This window comes from Poecilia latipinna, unplaced genomic scaffold (assembly GCF_001443285.1).
Source record: "Poecilia latipinna isolate Pla-1442-1.1 unplaced genomic scaffold, P_latipinna-1.0 Scaffold3720, whole genome shotgun sequence".
Taxonomy (NCBI): Eukaryota; Metazoa; Chordata; class Actinopteri; order Cyprinodontiformes; family Poeciliidae; genus Poecilia; species Poecilia latipinna.
In genome coordinates, this window is record NW_015116336.1 from 1,103 (window position 1) to 21,528 (window position 20,426).

Consider the following 20,426-nt stretch of genomic DNA (forward strand, 5'->3'; position numbering starts at 1 on the left):
CAGTATATATTAGTTGTTTCTGAAAATCTGCCTTCAGGAAGGCATCACAACATGGCTCCTCTATTCACTCTTTAACAATGTTTTTTCCCAGCGTTTCACTGAGAAGTGGCTTGCATAATAAGTTCAGGTGATGTGCAGTTTCACCAGGTGTTTGCTGCTGGCTAGTCTGAAAGAGCTGACTGGGCGAGTCAGATGGGAGGGCTGCTCTGTGAAGCAGAAGCTCAGAAACTTGGAAAGTGCATGAATGACTCAAGGCAACACTCCAGGTATGTTTTTGATGAGGGAATAACTATAACATGATAAAAAGCTCATAAAAGCAGACTTTACATAATAGTGCCCCTTTAAATTGTCACATTGTTTACCTTTCTAGATCACTGTGTGGCAAGAGGTCGTAGCAGCCTTCAGTGTAGTCATTCTGCAGCGTCTGACGGTCAGGGAAGTAGTCGGTGGTGAGGGGGAGGCAGGCTGGGGTAGTCAGGGACTTCCAGTCCACCCCCACCGTGCAGCAGAAGCTGGGCACTGTCGGGGGTGCAGACAGCAGCAGGGCTTCACACACAGACACAAAAATCCCCACCGCAAAGAGCATGACATGTACCCATAGTGGAGAGGCACATGTGTGGGAGGGATTTGAGAGGAAAGGGGAGTGAAAGAGCAGGAGTCAGGAGTGAACAGATATGGAAGACATGAAGATGGAAAAGAAGAAAAGATGATAATGCAAACACAAAAGAAGAAGAGAGGGGAAGAAAAACAGAAGTGTTACTTTTCCTGACTCCTTCTCCCCTGCTGGTGATTCCTGCAGGGGGAGTAGCTGTGCAGCAGTGATCAGACATGCAGATTGCACTCCTGAAACAGTCACTCTGTGATCCACATCACCCACAACAAACTGAAAGTGTGTCCTAAGCTCATTCAGGGTGCTGAGTGGATTTAAGCAGAGAAATCTCATTATACATGCTAATAAAAAGTCGTAGGAAAATTCCTAATCAGAAAGTTTGTGACAAAGTAGCAGACTGTTTAAAGTTTGACAGAATCACCCAATTAATTATCTTCAGAGAGAGAGAGAGAGAGATGTGTGCTCTACATGCAGCCATGCAGATAAGAGGCAGAAACAAACTAAGTTTAATACAAACAGATCATGGTGAGGTGAAATCAAGGAGCTCTAACTGATTGGCTGTAGATAACAAAACTCAGAAATACCAGGAGAGATTCAAGAAAAAGCTTAGAAAGAAATGGACAGAAGGAGGAGGATCCCACATGACCTGTGTGCGGTGTCTCTACCTGCGACCCCTGTCAACAGACGCCCACTGGAGAACCCTGTCTGCCAAAGCTCAATAAGCCCTCACAGGTTAAACACACCTCTGAAGGTTTATGGTCATCATCAGTTTGGTGATTAATGACAATTTCAGCCTGCTGGTGAAGCTGTACGACAATTTGAGCAAGCCTTAAAAAGATCTCATTTTAGTCCAGCAATGATTGGGTGGACTCACTCGGATCAGCACCGCTGGAGAACTCCTGGAAGGAGGAGCTTCGGTTGCTCAGAGGTCCTGCACACAATTTCACAAAGAGAAAGCAGCACAGTTAGGAGATTTGTGGTTGACTATTTACACTAATGATGCATTCATTGTTTTTTATACATTTTCCTTAAAGCAGCCAAACATTTTAAAGTGCTTTTATTTGACCCTGGTCATATAAGAGTCTAATGTATGTGAAAATAAAAAAATCAGGTCTGATGAGGGAAAACAACAAAATATTTCTTTACAGTCAAATGTTCTTTGAAACCTCTGCATATAATGTTATTTTTTTAAGAGTTTGTACATTTAACCAAACCAACAAGGAAGTCCAACTCTAAACTGCATGTTTAAACCTTTCATTTTCTTTTATGAAATCATGACCCTCCAGTTTTAAGCAGACATACCCCTCCTACCTCGATCTCTTTTAACAAGAGCGTTTTTGCTTTCTTTGCCAAATGGTATTATATGTTTTTGGATCTTTAAGCCAGATATTTTACTGCAGCTGATATCTCAGTCTAACAACTGTTTTTATTGGTTCTGGTTTGACTCCTGTTTCAAAGTGGGAACTTCTAGCACTGGGCAGTAACCTGGGGACCCTGATTATTTTGGGGGCCCCAGTGCCAGGGTATCAAAGATGTTCTTTTTGTGTGTGTGCATGCGTGTGTGTGTGTGTGAGTTTTGCAAACTTAGTACACTTAGTACAAAACTCATAGGCCTAAATTAGATGAGCTGTATTAATATTTGGGGAATTCTGTGAAGAAACTACATTTAAGTATCTGAAGTTATATTTAATTTCTTTGGGAGCAACATGGAGTTATAAATGTGAGCAGCAAAATCTGCTCACATTTATTGAAATGACAAATCATAACTATAATTTAAGTCCAGGTGGTTTTATAAAGCCTGTGTGATGCAAAAATAAATATGATTTTAAAATAATACAAGAAACAAAGAGCACAAAGCAGGTTACGCATAATTACAAAATTATAGAAAAACGAAATTTGTGGAATTGATTGTTTTGATATTGATTTAATATTGACTCCATTGATCCAGTTCCCCCCAGTTGGACTGACGCATGTCTGTGTCTGTTGTTTGTAAGGTTGGCTTCAGACTGTAGGAGTGAAAGCCCTTTTTTGTTTTTTTACCAGTCAACAGATGTTGTCCGTAAGCAAACAGATGCTGTGCTAGGAGATACACCACTGCATGTTAATAAACACATTATGTTTCTACATCAACTTCATTCTTGTTTCTCAACTTCATCTAGAATACCTGTAGTATGATGAACATCTCTTAAATATCTCTTTCTGTAATTCAAAAGAAAACTGTGAGATTAGAGTAAAGAGTTTCTTCTGACCAGAGCATCTCCTTCCAAGTGTGCTCTTCCTAGGTGAGTTTTAGGACAAACCACATATCCTACAGCTCTCTTAGCCAGAGGCCAGTGCAGCTTTCTGTAGTACCAAATGTTACCACCAAACTACTTTGATTACTGGTGGAGTCCATGTTTTGGTTCATCCTCTTTTAATCTTCAGATGGTGGGTTAAAGAGAGAGAGCTGTGTCAGATGTTCAAAGCTTTAATATTGTTTTGAAACCTAACTTAGTGGACAGATGTTTTCCGTACGATGTCCGGTTTGGCCAGAGTGGCAGTAACACTGGACCCTCTCTTGGCTCTTTTTGGTTTCAGTGGTGAGGGGTTGCCTTTACCAGCCTCTAAACGACAGGCACTGGCATTTTGCTCACTGTTAGCGAGACGCACAGTTCTGACCAGATGGAAGGGTGCTGCTCCTCCAACTCACAAGCAGTGGTTATGTGACCTTATGTCGTCGCACTGTGAAACTGGAAAGAATTAGATGCTCTCTTCAACCCTCAATTGGTAAATTTGAAGACACATGGGGGTCCTTTCTTGGCTCATTTCAAAATGCACAATAACGCTCCAGATTAATTCATTTTATTAAAATGTGCTCTGTTTCCGTCAGGGATAGGAATGTAGTGTGTGGACCTACTGGGCAGTGACCTGTGTGGCCTAAATGGGATTACTTTGTAGGGATTAATTTTCTGTATATTATTTTATGTCTGTCTTAGATAAACATTTCTTTGTATTCACAAACTGTATGCATAAAAGGAAAAAAAACTCAACAAAAAGACAGTGATAAAAAAAACCTAACTTTGCTTATGTTTCTCTGCTCACCTGTTCACTAATGTTCTCTAACTAACCTCTAAGGGCTTTGACTGTCTGGTGGTCTATCATATAAAATACATTTTAAAAGACATAAATCTACTGAGACCTTCCCAGCTCTTCTAGCTGTCAGAGAGAACAGTTTGGTTCTAACTAACTAGATGACTGTAGTAAGTAGGGAAGAGTCAGTAGTGTGGAATGTCTGACTCTTAATCTGCTCCACACTGGCAGAAAGAGAAAGCTGCATCAGGAATCTACGGCACTAGGAGACATCAGTACGGCTGTTTGAGAAGGATACCACAGCTGATGTTGCTCCCTGGACTCCCCGTGAACTCTTCCATTCCTCCACAGATGTAAAGGCCGTTCTCGCCTGCTTGCCTGGAGGTTGTTCGCCTTAAAGACAAAGAGAAATTAGCATCTCTCCATCTTCCATCTTCCCAGGTGGAAACTGACTGCAGAAGAAATGCTTGGTCCCAGGATGAGTCCGTCTTACCGTCCTGTGGCTTCATGATAAGCCAGCTCCAGTAGCTCAGCAGATGTGTGTGTTGGATCTTTCTGCTGGCTGCCCTGTAGCTCTGCCATATTCTGCCTGGTCTGGTGATGGATCTGGATTGCCTCTCCAGAAGGACCTGAAGAATAAAGTAACACACGTTGCCAATTAGGTGAATAATAGTATATTTAGAAACCTCCATTTTGGTTAAGACCTGATTGAAGAGAAAAGACTTTCCCCAAAGACTCGGGATTCATAGAGTAGACCTGTTACTACAACATAGTAGCTTGTTTTCTTTACTAAATCTTTGTCTATATTCATCTGATGTCGAAAAAACACAATTTTCCAATTTCCCAATTTAGATAAATTAAATTGAAATCAAACTTGAACAATCTTGTTAATGCCATAGCTTATTAAAAATTATGGTAGCGACAGCTGTAAACAGTAACATGAAATATCTTCACAATTCAGCCATGTCACTAGCCCTCATCATCAGCCATCAGAGGAGATGTTGCCGTCTTATTCTTATACTGCATTTGACCTGAACCTTCAGAGCCACATTAAGACAGTCACAAAGTCGGCCTTCTATCACCTGAAGAACATTTCCAGGATTAGAGGACTAATGTCTCAGTGAGATCTAGATAAACTCATCCATGCGTTTATCTTTAGCCGCATTGATTACTGCAACAGCGTCTTCACAGGTCTGCCTAACAAATCAATCCTCCAGCTGCAGCTGATCCAGAAGCTGCTGCTGATGTTCTCACTAAAACCAGGAAGATGGAGCACATAACACCAGTTTTAAAGTCCCTACACTGGCTCCCTGTAGCTCAGAGAATAGACTTAAAATACTGTTAGTTTATAAATCACTGAACGGTTTAGCACCACAATACATTAAAGATCTGTTATCGCTGTACCAACCGTCTAGACCCCTCAGGTTCTGGTTCTGGTTCTGCTCTGCATCCCCAGAACCAGAACCAAATGAGGAGAAGCAGCATTCAGTTTCTATGCACCGCAGATTTGGAACAAACTTCCAGAAAACTGTAAAACAGCTGAAACACTTGGGTGCCTTTAAATCTCAACTTAAAACCACCTGTTTAGAGTTGCTTATGGCTAAATTAGGGTTAGAATGTGGGTTTTGATGTCTTCGATGTGTTTAATGTTTTTATCTTTTTTAATCTTTTTCAAAATGTCTTTCTCTTTCTCACTGTTTATTCAATGTCACATGCTGTTTTTATTTTAATTATATAAAGCACTTTGAAATGCCTTGCTGCTGAAATGTGCTATACAAATAAAATTTGATTGATTGATTGATTGATTGATTGATTGATTGATTGATTGATTGATTGATTGATTGATTGATTGATTGAGGAAATTGTAGTCGGCCATTTTACAGAAAAGCTATGGATTCACCACGTTAGAATGACGCCCAACTTTTTATGAGCTGTGTGGTGCTATGAGAGCTCTGGTCATTGTCAATGAAACAAAATCAAACCATCATCCTCCTACAACTTCCTGTCGTCTTCTCTAGTAACATCCAGCAGCTGTTAATTACGTGACTTGTTTGATGCAAAAAAAATTAAGTCTGTTGCGGTTTTGCGAAATATGTCTTCTTCAATATGGCTGAAAAATCACCTCATCCTACTGCAAAAATGTGAGTTGTTTTTTTTTTTATTGGTGTGTTTCCATTTAACTAATTTATTTTCATAATTTTGATTTGTGCAGTTTCATGATCAAAAGAATTAGTGATGTCTTCTCACCAACAGGGAATGTATGCATCCAGCGGCGCCGGTTGGAGGTCAGCTTCATGGGCATTCTGGATGGTGTGAAGGGGTTTATGAGAGCTCTCTGAGGAGTGTAGCCTCCAGGACGGATGTGCAGGGTGGACTCAGCACTGCCCACTGTGAACCTGCCGGGGGCGCTGGAGTCCCGCTGAGAGTCCATCATCTTCTCCAATAATTCTAAACAGCAGCATGGAGGTGACCACAATGAACACATCACGATGGAGGCACCAGAGGTAAACAGTAAGTTACCTCTGGTGCTGGTGTATCCCAGAGAGCTGCTGACTTCATACTGCGCTGGAGGACCCCGGGGGATCAGCAGCATGTTGGACACTGGACCCAGGCTGTCGTCAGAGGCCAGGCTCGTCTGCTCCTCTGTTCCCCCTGAGCGAACAGGAGGAGACGTGCCGATGCCGGTGCTGATGTCCACAGAGCCCCAGCTCTTCCTGCCACTCGTCTCTTTGTCTCGACCAATCCTAGAAGAGAGGAAGCAATATTATGGCCCCAGTTTGTGGAATGGTCTGCGAGAGAACCAGAGGGCTGTAGAAAATGTTGTCTTCAAGAGCAGCTCAAGACCCATCTTTTTAACTATATTTTCTGAATTGGATCATTTCCGCTCAGTTAATGCAACTTCCATTTAGTTGTGTGTTTTTCCATGTGGGATTGGGATAGGTAATTCTTTTTTTATTGATCTGCACATCACTTTGAGCTGCTTCTAGTATGAAGGGTGCTTTGTAAATAAAACTGACTGACTGAAGCAGCTGTTGTTCAGGATCAAACTCTCTCTCAGATTGATTTTTCAAAAGGGACTGATCAAGTGAAATAACTGATTATTTATGTTTTTAATATAGTTTTCTGCATCAGCAGCGCAATAGTAGATCTGGATTACCTGAAGTTGGTGCTCCTCTGAATTCGTGATGGACCTGGAAGTCGGAACACCTGAGCATCATAGGCATCGTAATCTACCTGTATAGGCAGGCTGTTGTCTGAGTCCTTTGGAGAACAAAGAGCTACAAGAGTCCATCAGGTCAGGGTCAGATTCCTTCTAACAGATCAAATAGGTGAGATGGTGAATGGTAACTTACAGTGGTCTTTGTTGTTCTTCTGGATCTCAGCATGAGGCTGGAAATAAGATCAGTGTTCACCAAAGTAAGTTCAGACGGTTAGCTAGCAAAAGAACAATAGTAAATTAATTAGATGGGCAGACTAAAAGACGTACCTTCCGACCAGCCAGTTTGATCCGAGGAGTGAATGAGCTGCAGGAATTCTGGCTTTTGGATGTGTAGAAGCTGTAGAAAAGAAACATTAACCCTGATTTCTTTATTGCACAGTAGAAGTCAGAAACACTCAAAGCTAAGGGCAGAAACAACAACTGGATTCAAATTTTGATTCTTGAACAATTTTACTCACATTACAGAATTTCACAGTAATGCTATGAATGGATTCACCCTGAAGCATAAGGCTCATTTTCAAAGTAATTATATTAGAATTAAAGAACGACAGAATATCTCAGTGCTTTAGAATGGATGTCAAGTATTGAGTGAGTAAAACAGAAATTGGCTTCTTTTCAGAAGAAAATAATTTGGTAAAAGTAGTTGTAAGACCCATTCATATGTAGAGACCTATTGAGTTAATTAGAATATTATTGTAAATCACATTTATTGCAGAAACTTTATCACACACTGAAACACATTACACAGTTTAATTACGCAGATGGATGCTTGGAAGTTTTTATTTCTGCTAAGTATGATGATTTTCTGCTTATAGTCAATGAAAACATGACATTTAACATTTGAATTTTACACGAGACCAAGAAAAAACTATTTTAAAAACAGAAATATGAGCTTAATGAAAGCGGGTTTAATACCTGCATAAGGGTTATTTTCAAGAGTTTTTTTTAAATTTCACAAACGAGACTCATCAGGACATACCGTATCTTCCAATTTATTGAATATTACTGTACAGTGCTGATCAGAACTCTCCATACACTCATCATGATGGCAAACATTGAAGGTCATTACACAATAGAACTGAACTTTGCCAGGGAACCATCCAAATGAAATGACATCCATCAATTCTGAGAAGAATAGTAAGATGTTTGTCAGAAGCTTTTTGATGGCAACAGAAAGTGTGGTTTCTCTGTAACTGGCTAAATATTAGCAAGAGTGTATGTGTTTACATTTGAGCTTCTCTGCATTATTTTTAGCCAATGTGATTTTAAAGAAATTCCACCCCTAATTCTAAATATTTATTCTTGATTTACCATTTGTAATCTCGATTAACTGCTCCTACCTGTGGTTGATCCAGTGGGGAAGGTTGTAGTCGTTTCCTACACGTGAGTCTCCAGGTGTCATTTTGTTGTGGAGCTTAAGAAATGACAGAGCAGAACTTGTAAATAAGCATTACTACCATTACCAACCTGCGGAAATCTTTATCTACATTAATGCTGAAAAAGCACAATTTTGCCATTGCAGTGTTTCCATTAAGTAAGAAATTAAATTAAAATCACACGTGAATATGCTTGTTCATGCAAGAAGTCATTAAAAATTATGGTAGCAATGAATGCAAACAGTTACATGAGATATCATAATGCAGCCATGGCGCTCGTCATCATCCATCAAAGCAAACGTTGCTGTCTTATACGCAACAACAAGCCCCTTATACGTTGGAGTGGCTACATATGTGGCATTTTGGGGAAATTGTAGTTGGAGATTTTACAGAAGAGCTATGAATTCAACACGTTAGAATGACACCCAACTTTGTCCCAAAAAAACAAACCCTTCTCCTACTACTTCTTAACTTCTTTGTGGATTTTGCCAGTAGTAACATCCAACTGTTAATCATGTGACCCGTGTGATGTGGAAAAAAAGTGTTTCCATTGCAATTTTGCAACATACATCTATTTTGATATAGCCAAAAAACCACCTTATCTTGGAACAAAAACTTTATCAAAAACTGACGTGTTTTATTAAGTGATTTTATTTTCGTCATTTAAATTTGCGCAATTTTATGGTTAATGGAAACTCAAGTACAGGCTGATACTTCAGAATGACTCACCTTAAACAACGGCACAGCGTGCAGTGGCTGCTCACCCATACACACCAAGTCCACACCGATGCCTACATCAGGTCAATACAATTTTATTGTTCGTCTCATTCATACTTCACATGTTCCCTTCATTTGTGAGGAAACAACAATTGCTTTCAACAAAATACTGACCATTATCAATCATTCGCTGTTTAGTCAGTATCATAAGCAGACGGTCAACTTCAAACACTCCTACTCCTGGAGTGATGACCACGGACATCTGACCAGTGCGGTCAAAGTTACGGTTGATGTAGTGCTTGTCAAACACTGAAGGAGACATGTAGAACGTATATTAGTCTTTGTAAGGTAAAACGAGTAAACATTTTCTAGGGGTGTAACAATCCACATCAATTAAATTAGTAATGATTCAATTACATCGAGGCAAAATGAAAATATTTCCACAACAACATCCTCATCTTTAAAATTATGCATTTGAAATGTGTTTCCATTTTGATGAATAGGTTAAGTGATTGTGTTCTGCTCACATGTTTTGTTTGAGACACTAAAAAAAGATGAAAGCTTAAAGTCTTCTTAAATGTACTGGTATATAAAAAGGGACTGAAAAGTTTGTTAATTTATTAAAGCTTAATATCTATCACATTTGTTTCTATATGAGTGAAAGTTCTTTTTTTTTCTTTAATTATGTAAAGCACCTTGAAATGCCTTGCTGCTAAAATGTGCTATACAAATAAAATTTGATTGATTGATTAAGGGCAATATTAAGCTAATGGATTAAAAAAAATGAACTAGAGCATGAAAAACACGAGATTATTTTGAACAGATTATCTATTTTTTATCAAATTAAAAAATGCCTTTTTTTCATTTAAATACCATATTGTTCAAATTATTAATTATTTTTGCAAGTTTATATACATGTAATTAATGTGCTAGAAGGGGATTGTTTGGATGACATGTCGTCATCCAAACAAATCTGGTGACTTAGAGCCCTCATATTTTCACAAGCATCAAAAAGACATTAAACTCGTTGATCCTTTTCATCTTAGCAGTGAATAATTTCAGCATTAAACTTTGTTTACTCTTAACTAGGAGCAGCCTGGTTATCAGTGGTTTAATATTCTTTTGTTGCCTTGCCAATAAAAGTTCTGAATGGACCGGATTTGTCTTATAAGTCATAGAGTAATTTAGCACCACCCTCCTCCACCTGTTTCTGTGCATTGCTCATTATCTGGTTGAATAAAGGCTTAAAAACCACTTCAATCATGGCTTTCAAAAAGTGACTAATTCTTCTAACAACAATTAGCGACAGTCCCCCAAAACCTGCAGTGAAACCATGAAAACTAAAGGAGCACCAGTTGTTACCAACATCAGATTAGGTCACAGACTGTCTTACTTTTATTACATTTCTGGCAAAAATTAAATAAGATTATGTTTCACATTTTTATTTTTAAAGTACCAGGGCATTTTTACTCCCGTTAATCATACAGTGATAGCTGAATACTCTTACCATTGTAGAACTAAATATCAGACCAACACAAAGAATGTATTCCAGTACATCTAGAATATATTCAAACTAACTGGGGGGCTATACTGTAGGTTTAACCATTAAATGGTTAAGCCTCATATGTTAAGACCATTTGCTCCAACTATTTTACAAATAACCCAAGTAAAAGTCTGTATGAGAGTCCAACATCTCTTTTGAAAGATTTTCTAAAACTGATTGGGGAAAAATTTACCTATTATTTGACGTAAATTTGATGAAACCTTTAAATTTTTCCCATGTTTCTACCTTCTTCTACAACACAAAGAAATGTCTTTACCCACAGAGCCACAATGTTACAAGAAGAGATTCAGTCTTACACCACTCACCGTTAAAAGAAAGATTAATGGCCTCCAGGTAGTTTCCCTGCACTGCAGTGGAATTATAACCCACAGGAAAACCAGCTGGCATCAAAGGAAATGAACAAAAACTTTAGGTTATAAATGGATTCCGATTCAAAGGTCAAAAATTATTTGGATTCCTCCACTACCTGCTTCTTTAAGTCGAACCAGAAAAGGGTACTGAATGAAGAGTTTCTTGATGGTGACCAGTAGTGACGTCCACTCATCCCGTCTCTCATTCTGAGCCACGACCCTGATCACAAAAGTGCATGTTGACTGCTTCCATCAAACATCGGCATGGTGTGGGCTTTCCTTCTGTTGGGATGCTTACCTGTAGAAGTCTTCATAATAGCGTCCCTCATGATTCTGTCTAACGGATCCTCTTAGATTCTCAGGAAACTCCTCTGAGGGGTTTAACAACATAAGCAAAATTTTATTTTAATATTGCTCAGAGAACAAGATTAATCATCATATCCACTCACCCAAAGTTTTGGCGTTGTAAAATGTGCGTGAAAACAGCACAACGGTCACTTCATGACTACAGTTCTTCTCCTGTTAACATGAAATGTTATAAATGTTAATCTTTTTTTAAGTTGCTTCGGCTGATTTTCCTGTGGAAATTATTATTATTATTATTTATTTTTTATATATAACTTTTGGTGATTTTTTTTAACATCCAATCTGAATTATTATAGGAATACATATAATGGAGTATTAGGGCAGGCGAAGAAAAAGAAATTGAATATAAGAATAAAGTGATAATGTTATGAGAAGAAAGTTGTACTATTACAAGAATAAAGTCAAGGTCAAATTTATTTACATAGCACATTTTAGGCTGTAAAATGTGCTTTACAAGGGAAAAAAACAAAATGTTAAAAGGAATCAAAAGGTAAAAGATTTAACTGTTTAACATTAGACAGGGTTAGACTTTAAAAGACTAGATTAACAAAGACACTGGAAAGGAAAGGGACACAACACAAAAACATTTGTGTCAATGTGTACAAAAAGCCAGATCATAAGAGTAAGTCTTCAAAAGAGAGTTAAAAAGCTCCAGTTTATGCTGATTTATAACTTACTAAAAAAAACATTAAGGTGAGGTGAGGTAGTTTTATTTATATAGCACATTTTCAGTAACAAGGCAATCCAAAGTGCTTTACATGAATTAGAAGAAAATACAACACAACAAACCAAAGGAAAAGAGCAAAAGAAGAAAAACGAAAACAAAAAAAAGTATAACCCCATGTTTAAGAATAAGCAGTCTGTGATTTATAAACTAGTAGGGGTTTCTCTGGATTCTTGTTTTGATAATGTTGATCTAAGGTAATAAGTACTTCCTCTAGATGGAGGAGTTTCTCTGGATTCAAAATTTGTTCTAATTCCTACTCTGGGTTGAGTGAAATCCTCTGGATCTTTTTGTTCTAGCTAATCGGTTTGATCCCTGTTCTTGGTTGAATGAGTATATAAACTAGATGCTCCTGTTATAAGTATAAGTACTTCATAATTTATAAGCTACAAGAAGTTTCTCTGGATAGCAAGAAGATAAATATTGGTCTAAAGCAGGGGTGCCCAAAGTAGGTCCTCGAGGCCCGGCATCCTGCATGTTTTAGTTCTCTCCCTGGTTGTAATAACAACCTTTTCAGCTTGTCAATGTTCCTCTTAGGTCTAAAGTAATACACCATATGATTCCACGTGTGACTTCAGGAGTATATTGGGCTTTTATTTGGCTTAGCCCCGACTCATAACAATTGAGCATGAATGACAAAGCATTACCGTGACGATATTATAATGAATACAAAGGTCTCTACATTACACACATCATGTTAATCAGTCTCGGCTTGTTCCATCTTGAATCAGCCCAGCAGCTCTGTTTTTGTCTCAGAGCTGCTGAGACAAAAAGCAGCTCTGTAAACAAGGGGTACTTGTTTGCATAAACTTCAGGAGATTTGAGATAGCCAGCAAGCCAAGGCCGACTCAAGGGAGCCAGATTCAGAATAAACAAATTTTCTTTAGATCAGGCAGACTTAAAATTTTCATCATACCTAGAGTCTCAACAAGTACATCTTTGTTAATTCCAGTCATCCAAATTAGCATGGTCATTCCCACTGGGCCGGAACTAGCAACTTCTCCAAGATCAATCCCATCCTGCTAGTAAGTTTTAGCGTCCAAAGTTTGCCTACGAAAGGATCGCATCCAACTTCAGCCTCTGCCTCACAGCATGTCAGTCTGAGTGTTTGCTAGTCGGCCCAATCCATCACAAATTTGTTGATATGCCAGGTATCCGCCAACTCCAAACAGCAGAAATCCTGTTCTCATGAATCCAAATAAATCCAGGATGTATCCCTCCAGGTGTGTCCCCACAGTACAAGTGGACTGTCCTCCCCCCAGTTTTCTCATTTAGAAAATTTGCTCAATTGCATTGAGACTAGTTAACCAGACAATTTGTAGATTTGGAGGAGGTGCAAAGAAAGACTACAAAAAAGCAGCACAAAAACAGAGCAAGCAAGGTGAGAATGGGTAGTGAGGAGAGCAGAGGAAAAAAGCGTCTGCCTTCAGCGAGAGCTAGAAGTGAATGCCGCAAGGTACAGCTTAACGTTGGCCAGCTGTCTTAGGTGAAAAAAGCTAGATTGACCACTTTGGTTCCTGATCTCTGAACCGAATCTGATCATCTTAATGGATGGCTGCATTGAGAACTAACCTCTGTATATGGGGAACCCACTCCTGCTACCTCCCATCATTTTGGTTTCTTCTATTTGATTTCAAATCCTGGTCCAGATTATTATTTTTAGCCATGTTGTAATACATAAAACCTTATGATTAAAATGGGCTTCAAACAGAAGTGTTGAACAACACTAAGAATAAATTTTCAACAGGTCAAGAAGACTGGAGGTTAGAAAAACAACAACTAAGGGACACAAACCTTCCATTTAGTGAACAGGTCAGACAGGAAACCACTGACCGCCTTCTCAAAGTACAGATCCCCTAAAAGTAAAACATTCTAGTAAAACTTTTGCCTATAAAGATGCAGAAGAAGAAGCTGCAAGTCAGATACCCCTCAGGTATGACTTACCATATATGTCAAAATCCCACATCTCACAGCTCATCTGGATGAAGATGTAAACCATAGCAGACGTTGATCTAAAAACCACCTGAGAAACCAGAACATCATGTCGGCATAATTAATAACTCAACATGAAAGACGTGCTGTGAAGATGAAATGTCAAGAAGAATGCATTGAGGATTGACTTGGATGTTTTGCTCCTTATTTCCAAATATGCCTTCATTATTTTTCTAAAAGGACAGTGTGCTGAAATGATGTTTCAGTGTCTCTACCATGGAAAATCGGGTCAAATATATGGAGGTACTGCCTGACCAAAAACATTATCAGACAAGAAGCAAAAAATAAATAAATAAAAAGAAATCACACATTATATTTCCTTTCACTGTCTCTAGCTTGGATTACAGAACTCACACACAGAGATTGTTTTGATAAGCTTCTGAAATATCACCAGATTAATTTTAATCCAGTGTTGCATTAATTTTTCACCAACATCTTGTATTGATGATGGAAGAGTCTGACCACTGCTTAAAGTCTTGTCCAGACAGAATATATCAAAGATTCTCAGTGAGGTTCAGGTGTGAACTCTGTGGAGGACAATCCATGTCTCCTACTCTCTCAGTCACAGTGACATAATTTGAGCCAAATGAATTCTGGCAATAGCTGCATTTCCAATAGCAATATATTTGCACAAACTGAAATTACTAAAATAAATTTCCTTAACAGAAACATGTTAATTAAGGGAATAATAAAGGGGAAAAAAATTATAAAAACTTGTTGCACTATAATGAGGTGGCCATGTCTACAATAACTCCTTGAAGAATTTGAATTAATGACTTACAACATATAATTTCCCTTTGGGATTAATAAAGTATTTTTGAATTGAATTGAATCAAAATAGATGTATTTCGCAGAACTGCAATGTAAACACTTTTTCCCCATCACACTAGTCAAATGATCAACAGCCAGGTGTTACTACTGGTGAAAATCAGGAATTAATCAAGTTTATTTGTACAGTGCATTTCAGCATCAAGGCAATTCAAAGTGCTTTACATCATAAAAACACAAAAATACACCACACAGTCTTCTGTGTAAACATTACCAGTAAACATTATATTTTTACTATAAACATTATATTTTGCCAAGTGCCATCATTACATATCAAAATGTTGGTAAGTGTTTCATTTATTATGGTTCAAAAGCAACTCTAAACAGGTGGGTTTTTAATCTTGATTTAAAGGAACTCAGCAATTTGGCTGTTCTGCGGTTTCCTGGAAGTCTGTTCCAGATGTGTATTACATAGTAGCTGTTCTACATACCATGCTGCTTTTCCATGTTTGGTTCTGGTTCTGTGGATGCAGAGCAGACCAGAACCAGAAGACCTAAGAGGTCTGGAAGGTTAGTACAACAACAGCAGATCTTTAATGTTTTGTATTGCTAAGCTGTTCAGTGATTTATAAACTAACAACAGTATTTTAGAGTCTATTCTCTCAGTGGAAGGGTTTTAGAACTGGATGATGTGCTCTATCTTCCTGGTTTTGGTGAGAACATCAGCAGCTGCGTTCTGGATCAGCATTGTATTGCCAGCTGAAAGATAATTGCCCATGCACTAATTATCCAATAGGAGGTTTGTATCTATTTGCTTAGTTAAATCCAGGTGGTGACTTTTGTGTTTGGCCAGGCAGTGTGTATCAACAGTGTTTGTATGAAACTGTGTACAACTATGGATCAGTAAAATTAGCTATAAAAATGTCACCATATGAACATATCAAAGCCCGATTCTCCAGGAAAGCTCCTTACTCATTTATTTTTCATAACTCACTCTGGTATTCTCGCTAATGTAGCCACAGGTCACTTTTTCTCCTTTCACCCATAATTCACTGGCCTGGGCTCTGAAAAAAAATCCCCAAAAACACCAAAAAGTTAACAACAGTAAATATTAACACCAACTAAACAGTGTGTCGAATGAAGAGTAGCACCCGAAATGTCATAATTTATCAGTTTTGATGTCAGCTTAAGGCACACTTTGGTTACAGGTCACGTTTTTGTCCATGTGGACTGGCTGAGCAGTGGAGGAAAATCAAGCTGTTCAGTAACGCAGGATTTCAGGTTTACTTTGAAGCTTCAAAAGTCTAATTGAGAAAATGTTCCATAGGCTGATCTAGTTGGATCACTGCATAAACTTAAATACCATGGAAAACCTTTCAGTCTGGACAGTGTGGGAATAATTACACTGTTCTTCAGGTTTAAATACTACAATATAAAAGCGTCAAACCGCCTCTCCAGTGAATGTTTTGTATGTAACTGCGCATATGAGGCGATGGTTCTCTAGACCAAGCAGATGTCTGGGACCTGTGGGATGGAGTCGGGACTTTATCAAAACATTAAAAAGAGGCTGTTCAACAGTTTGCTGAACATTTTGATAAAATAAGACTTTGCACAACTTTTGTAGACTGTATTTGGCCATTCAATAATGTTCCTGGTTTGGTGTCTTTTTTATCTTTCCAGTAAGGGTTTGATGTGTAAAATGCAGAGATTCAAGTCTGATTTTTAAAGTCGCGATTTGACTCAAAAACTATTTTTAATTCAGAAACCATTTCTTCTATGCAAACACTCTAGAGATTCTGTTTACATTATGTGACTGAAATTAGCTGTCTGGTTTTTTTAAAAAAAAAAAATACTAAAGACTGTCTTGCCCACTGTATGTGGGCAAGACAGTCTTCTATGTGGTCGAGTGAATACGTAATGCAATATGCAATGCACCCACAAATACGAGTGGCAAAGATGTACACAATTAATTTTTATTTTATTTTTTGAGGCATTTTGAAGAGACTCAGAATTCCCAGGAACAGGAATTGTGATTTTCTATAGAATCAATATTTTCTACAAATGATTGTTTCTAGTCACCAGATTTATCAGCATTTCTGTCTGTTCTTCAGGTCTGCCTAGTAAACTTGAAACCAGATGTTTACATATATTGTATTAAAGACTATACAACTTTTTGTCACACACTGACATTACCTTTAATGTCTCTTTAGACATTTTTTAGGGACGGGACTTTAACACATTAGTTTTGATTAATAAATGACAGATTTTCTGAGGTCCAAGTAGATCTTGACACCACATCACAAAGCACAAGAGGAACATTAAGGACATTTTAACGATGAAAGGAAAATTGAAGTAGAACAACAATATTGTAATGTCATTTGTCCTTATATTGCACAATTTTATTTTGCACAGAACTAAAAAACATATACTTAAAACTGCAAAATTGCTGAAAAAAAATTACATTTCAGGCTTTTAATCCCAAATTTCCAAAAATTGTTCAAAGTCAATTCAACATCAAGTGCTGTGAAGCCAATGTAACAACGTACCTGATTCCTGCAAACTCCACTTTCTGAGTCACATAAGCACATGTGCTCACCTACAACATAAATGACATAAATTACACACAGCATTAAACAAAAGGCCAAACCAAAAAACCTACACTAGGATAGAAAAATGTGTTCAGTCTCTCAGGGCTGCAAGAATAACAAGACAGAATTATCTTGCTGTTCAGGTTTCAGTCCGGGTTGGGATGTTCATGCAGCTTTTTTTGCTATCTGGGTAGAGCTTGGGTAATGCATATTAAACTTTAATTCTGCAGTAAAAGGGAACCATAAAAACTTCACAAATGTATGACAAATCCTGGCCAGAAAGAATGTTGTTCTTGTTATTGCCACTTCAAGGGAGGGGGTAATGGAACTGATTTCCTTGTTATTGTGGAGTATGCATTGGCAGCATTCACATGACCCACCAGACTCTTCTTTAGCCTCCACATGTCTCCTCTGCCAATGTACTGATCTTTGAACGTCAGTTCCACCAGATCGAGTGTTACATCCTTTTGGTGGAAAACACAAAACTGTTAGAAATCCTGCACTACCAGCAAGTGAAAAAAGTTAAAGTCAACCAAAATAAAAGCATACCTTAGGGTCAACTATATTAACAATAACATCCTGATAGGCACGAAGCTTGAAAGCCTGTGCTACGGTCTGGTCCACACTGATGGTCTCTGCAAAAGAAGATGATGTCCAGCATGATGATGCAAAGCATGAAGTCATTGCAAAGGTTCTGCAATGTGGTATCAAGATATTTATGGACAGATTTGATGGTTTATGCTCCAAGATGTAAAAAAAAAAATTAATAACTTGGAATGTGACAAAACAACAAAAAAGAACTAACTTTTCTCTACACAAGGTTCACTTCAGCCCAGGAAAATAAAGTGGCCAAAGACGAAAGTTTTTTTTTCCCCCCACTATCCACCAAGATGAAAGTGGATAATGAGAGCTACATTTGAGCTCTCAAATTTGAGAGTTACGTCCTTGCTCTCAAGGACGTAGCCAATTTATATATAAGGACGCACCAATCATTAAAAAACCCGACCTGCAGATTCTGATTTCGTTTGGTTTTTTTTCGTCTGAAAAAAATTTGAAATCAGAAGTTACTAAGTATAGCAACAGAGTTTCTAAATTGGCAACAGTGGGGTGACTATAGTTAAGCGCGCACGTGTAGACGTGACCTGATGGGTGGGTCTGTCAGTCAGTCCTCTCTCACTGCAGAGCAAAGAGACAGTGGTTGATTCTTAAAAAGTAGATAAAACTGGTGGATGAGATTGGCTTCACATGCAAGTACCAGCTGATCACCGATCTCCCAAAATAAAATAAATTGGGGTGGATTTATTGGTGCACCCCTATTATCATAAATGGCCTATACTTGTACAGCTCTTTATCAAGTCCAGAGGATCCCAGAGCACTTCACACTACACTCATTCAGTTATTCATGCACATATTTACACACTGATGGTGGCTAGTTACAGTATTCTAGCCAGCTGTGGCTTGTCCTGGGCAGACTGAAGAGGTGAATTATAGCTTATTCTAGTTCTATACTCCTGCTGCAACAACCAAGCCTCAGTCAATGCAACTAACCCCCCCAGGATAAAACTTTATTTACCTTTCTGAAGATCCTCTTTTAAGCTTTTCACCTGAAGCAGAAGAGGACTGCAAACCAAAAGACACAGTCATATCACACTCATTGAGTGTCAACAACAAATAAAAAAAGTTCAGAAAAACAATATAAGCCATCCAGATCATCATTTCTTGTTTTAAGTTATCTCACCTGTAGTCATCTATAGGGTGAGCAATCTCAATTATGTCTCCCAGGTTGACTTGAGGGAAGATTTTTGGGTTGACAACCAGCTCATCATCTGCTCAGTGAATAAGCTCATTTTCAATATAATCCCACAAAAACATTTACATCAATAGGTGCTGACTGAGGCATTCAAAGTTTCTTCTTACCACTTCCACCAAAACCTTTCTTGTGCACTACGAGTTTATAAGACTTATTTGTCTTCATGCTGGAAAAGCTAAAGAAAGAAAGGTTTGCCAATACAGGTTATTTTTCATTTAAGCTTAAACTAGAATAGTGTCCAACTAAAGTGTATATTACCCTTGAACATTTCAGATTTTTTCACATTATGAACGCAAATTATTTACACAGCCTCTCAAAGGTTTATAGAGCTGAAGTTTTACTGGGCCACATGAACATGCTTTGATCTAAACTACCTCTGGCTGGATGTTTAGCTAGACGTTAACTCTTGCAGCCTATAGCAGATTTTCGTCTATGACTGCACTGTATTTAGCTCCACGCAACTTCCCTATATAATAGCATCCCCACAGCACGATGCTATTGCTGTCATTTTTCACTGTGATGTCCAGTGTTAGTTTCTATAAATATAACATGTAGCCCCAAAAGTTTACGTTCCTTGATGCCTTGAACTAAGTGGATGCTGCAAGTACAATTTGAAAATATAAAAGCTAATACATTTATAAAAACGAATAAACACTACATGTAATCGTACCTGAAAACACTGGGAGCCCCAACTCCCAGAGGCAGCTTTGGAAAGTTGACGTTTGCCGTCTAGCATGGGACTCCGACAAAGCAGACGTGTAGAGTGTCAAATGACCACTACATTAATACGAACCCTTCAGAACAATTCGTGATGTTTCTATATATTCTCACATATTTTATTTTTAATATATTGAAAGCAATGAAAAACCGTTTAGGCTGTACCTATGTTTAGTCCTTTACTAGCTTGAAAAAGTCCCACAACACTTCCTCCAAATCTTTATCGTGATTGGCTCTCTACATGAGAAACACTGAAAGCTGTAGCGTGATTGGTTCTCTACGGTTTGAAGATTGTTCGTTTGAAAGAGTGCTCACTTCGGCTGTGTTATCAGTCGATCCTACTAAAAGTCTAAAACTCGGTGTGTGGAGCATTTTACAGCGTCAGCTTTAAAATAGCAATAAAAAATTACTTCTAACGCAAGTGGTTCTTAACAGCTGCCCAGGTTCAGCTGCTTAGAACCACTACCCTGTCATTTTTGGATGCATTTCTTCTCCAAAACACCTGAAATAAACAAATAGTTCGTTACTAGAGCTGAATTCATTCATCAGCTGAAT

At 38.2% G+C, this 20,426-nt stretch overlaps 1 protein-coding gene across 2 annotated transcripts; it reads right to left on the reverse strand.

Moving 5' to 3' along the window:
- Positions 1-271: 271 nt before the first annotated feature.
- LOC106941527 (DEP domain-containing protein 5-like) lies at positions 272-20,426 on the reverse strand. 2 transcript variants are annotated; one of them, XM_015024578.1, is made up of 26 exons: positions 19,825-20,426; positions 19,262-19,329; positions 19,083-19,170; positions 18,918-18,964; positions 17,894-17,979; positions 17,725-17,808; positions 17,303-17,352; positions 15,751-15,820; positions 13,941-14,019; positions 13,791-13,852; positions 11,356-11,425; positions 11,205-11,277; positions 11,023-11,126; positions 10,862-10,936; positions 9,167-9,301; positions 9,005-9,066; positions 8,240-8,313; positions 7,167-7,236; positions 7,033-7,069; positions 6,837-6,957; positions 6,200-6,423; positions 5,927-6,127; positions 4,173-4,308; positions 3,978-4,072; positions 1,485-1,541; positions 272-519 (listed from the first exon to the last, which is right to left on the reverse strand). In XM_015024578.1, exons 2-26 carry the CDS (start codon positions 19,317-19,319, stop codon positions 359-361), a joined length of 2,319 nt encoding a protein of 772 aa, XP_014880064.1. In that variant the 5' UTR covers positions 19,320-19,329; positions 19,825-20,426; the 3' UTR covers positions 272-358. The 2 variants fall into 2 exon arrangements, with proteins under 2 accessions (XP_014880064.1, XP_014880063.1); XM_015024577.1 differs by having other exon boundaries at positions 272-546; positions 19,825-20,388.

What these genes read in the sequence shown, in the direction of transcription:
- LOC106941527 (XM_015024577.1), bottom strand. Translation starts at nt 19,319, where the DNA reads ATGAAGACAAATAAGTCTTATAAACTCGTAGTGCACAAGAAAGGTTTT. An exon ending in TTAATATAGTTGACCCTAAG is followed by an intron (nt 17,809 to 17,893) that starts GTATGCTTTTAT and finishes TTCCACCAAAAG; the next exon opens with GATGTAACACTCGATCTGGT. An exon ending in TCAAACTGGCTGGTCGGAAG is followed by an intron (nt 7,070 to 7,166) that starts GTACGTCTTTTA and finishes TCTTATTTCCAG; the next exon opens with CCTCATGCTGAGATCCAGAA.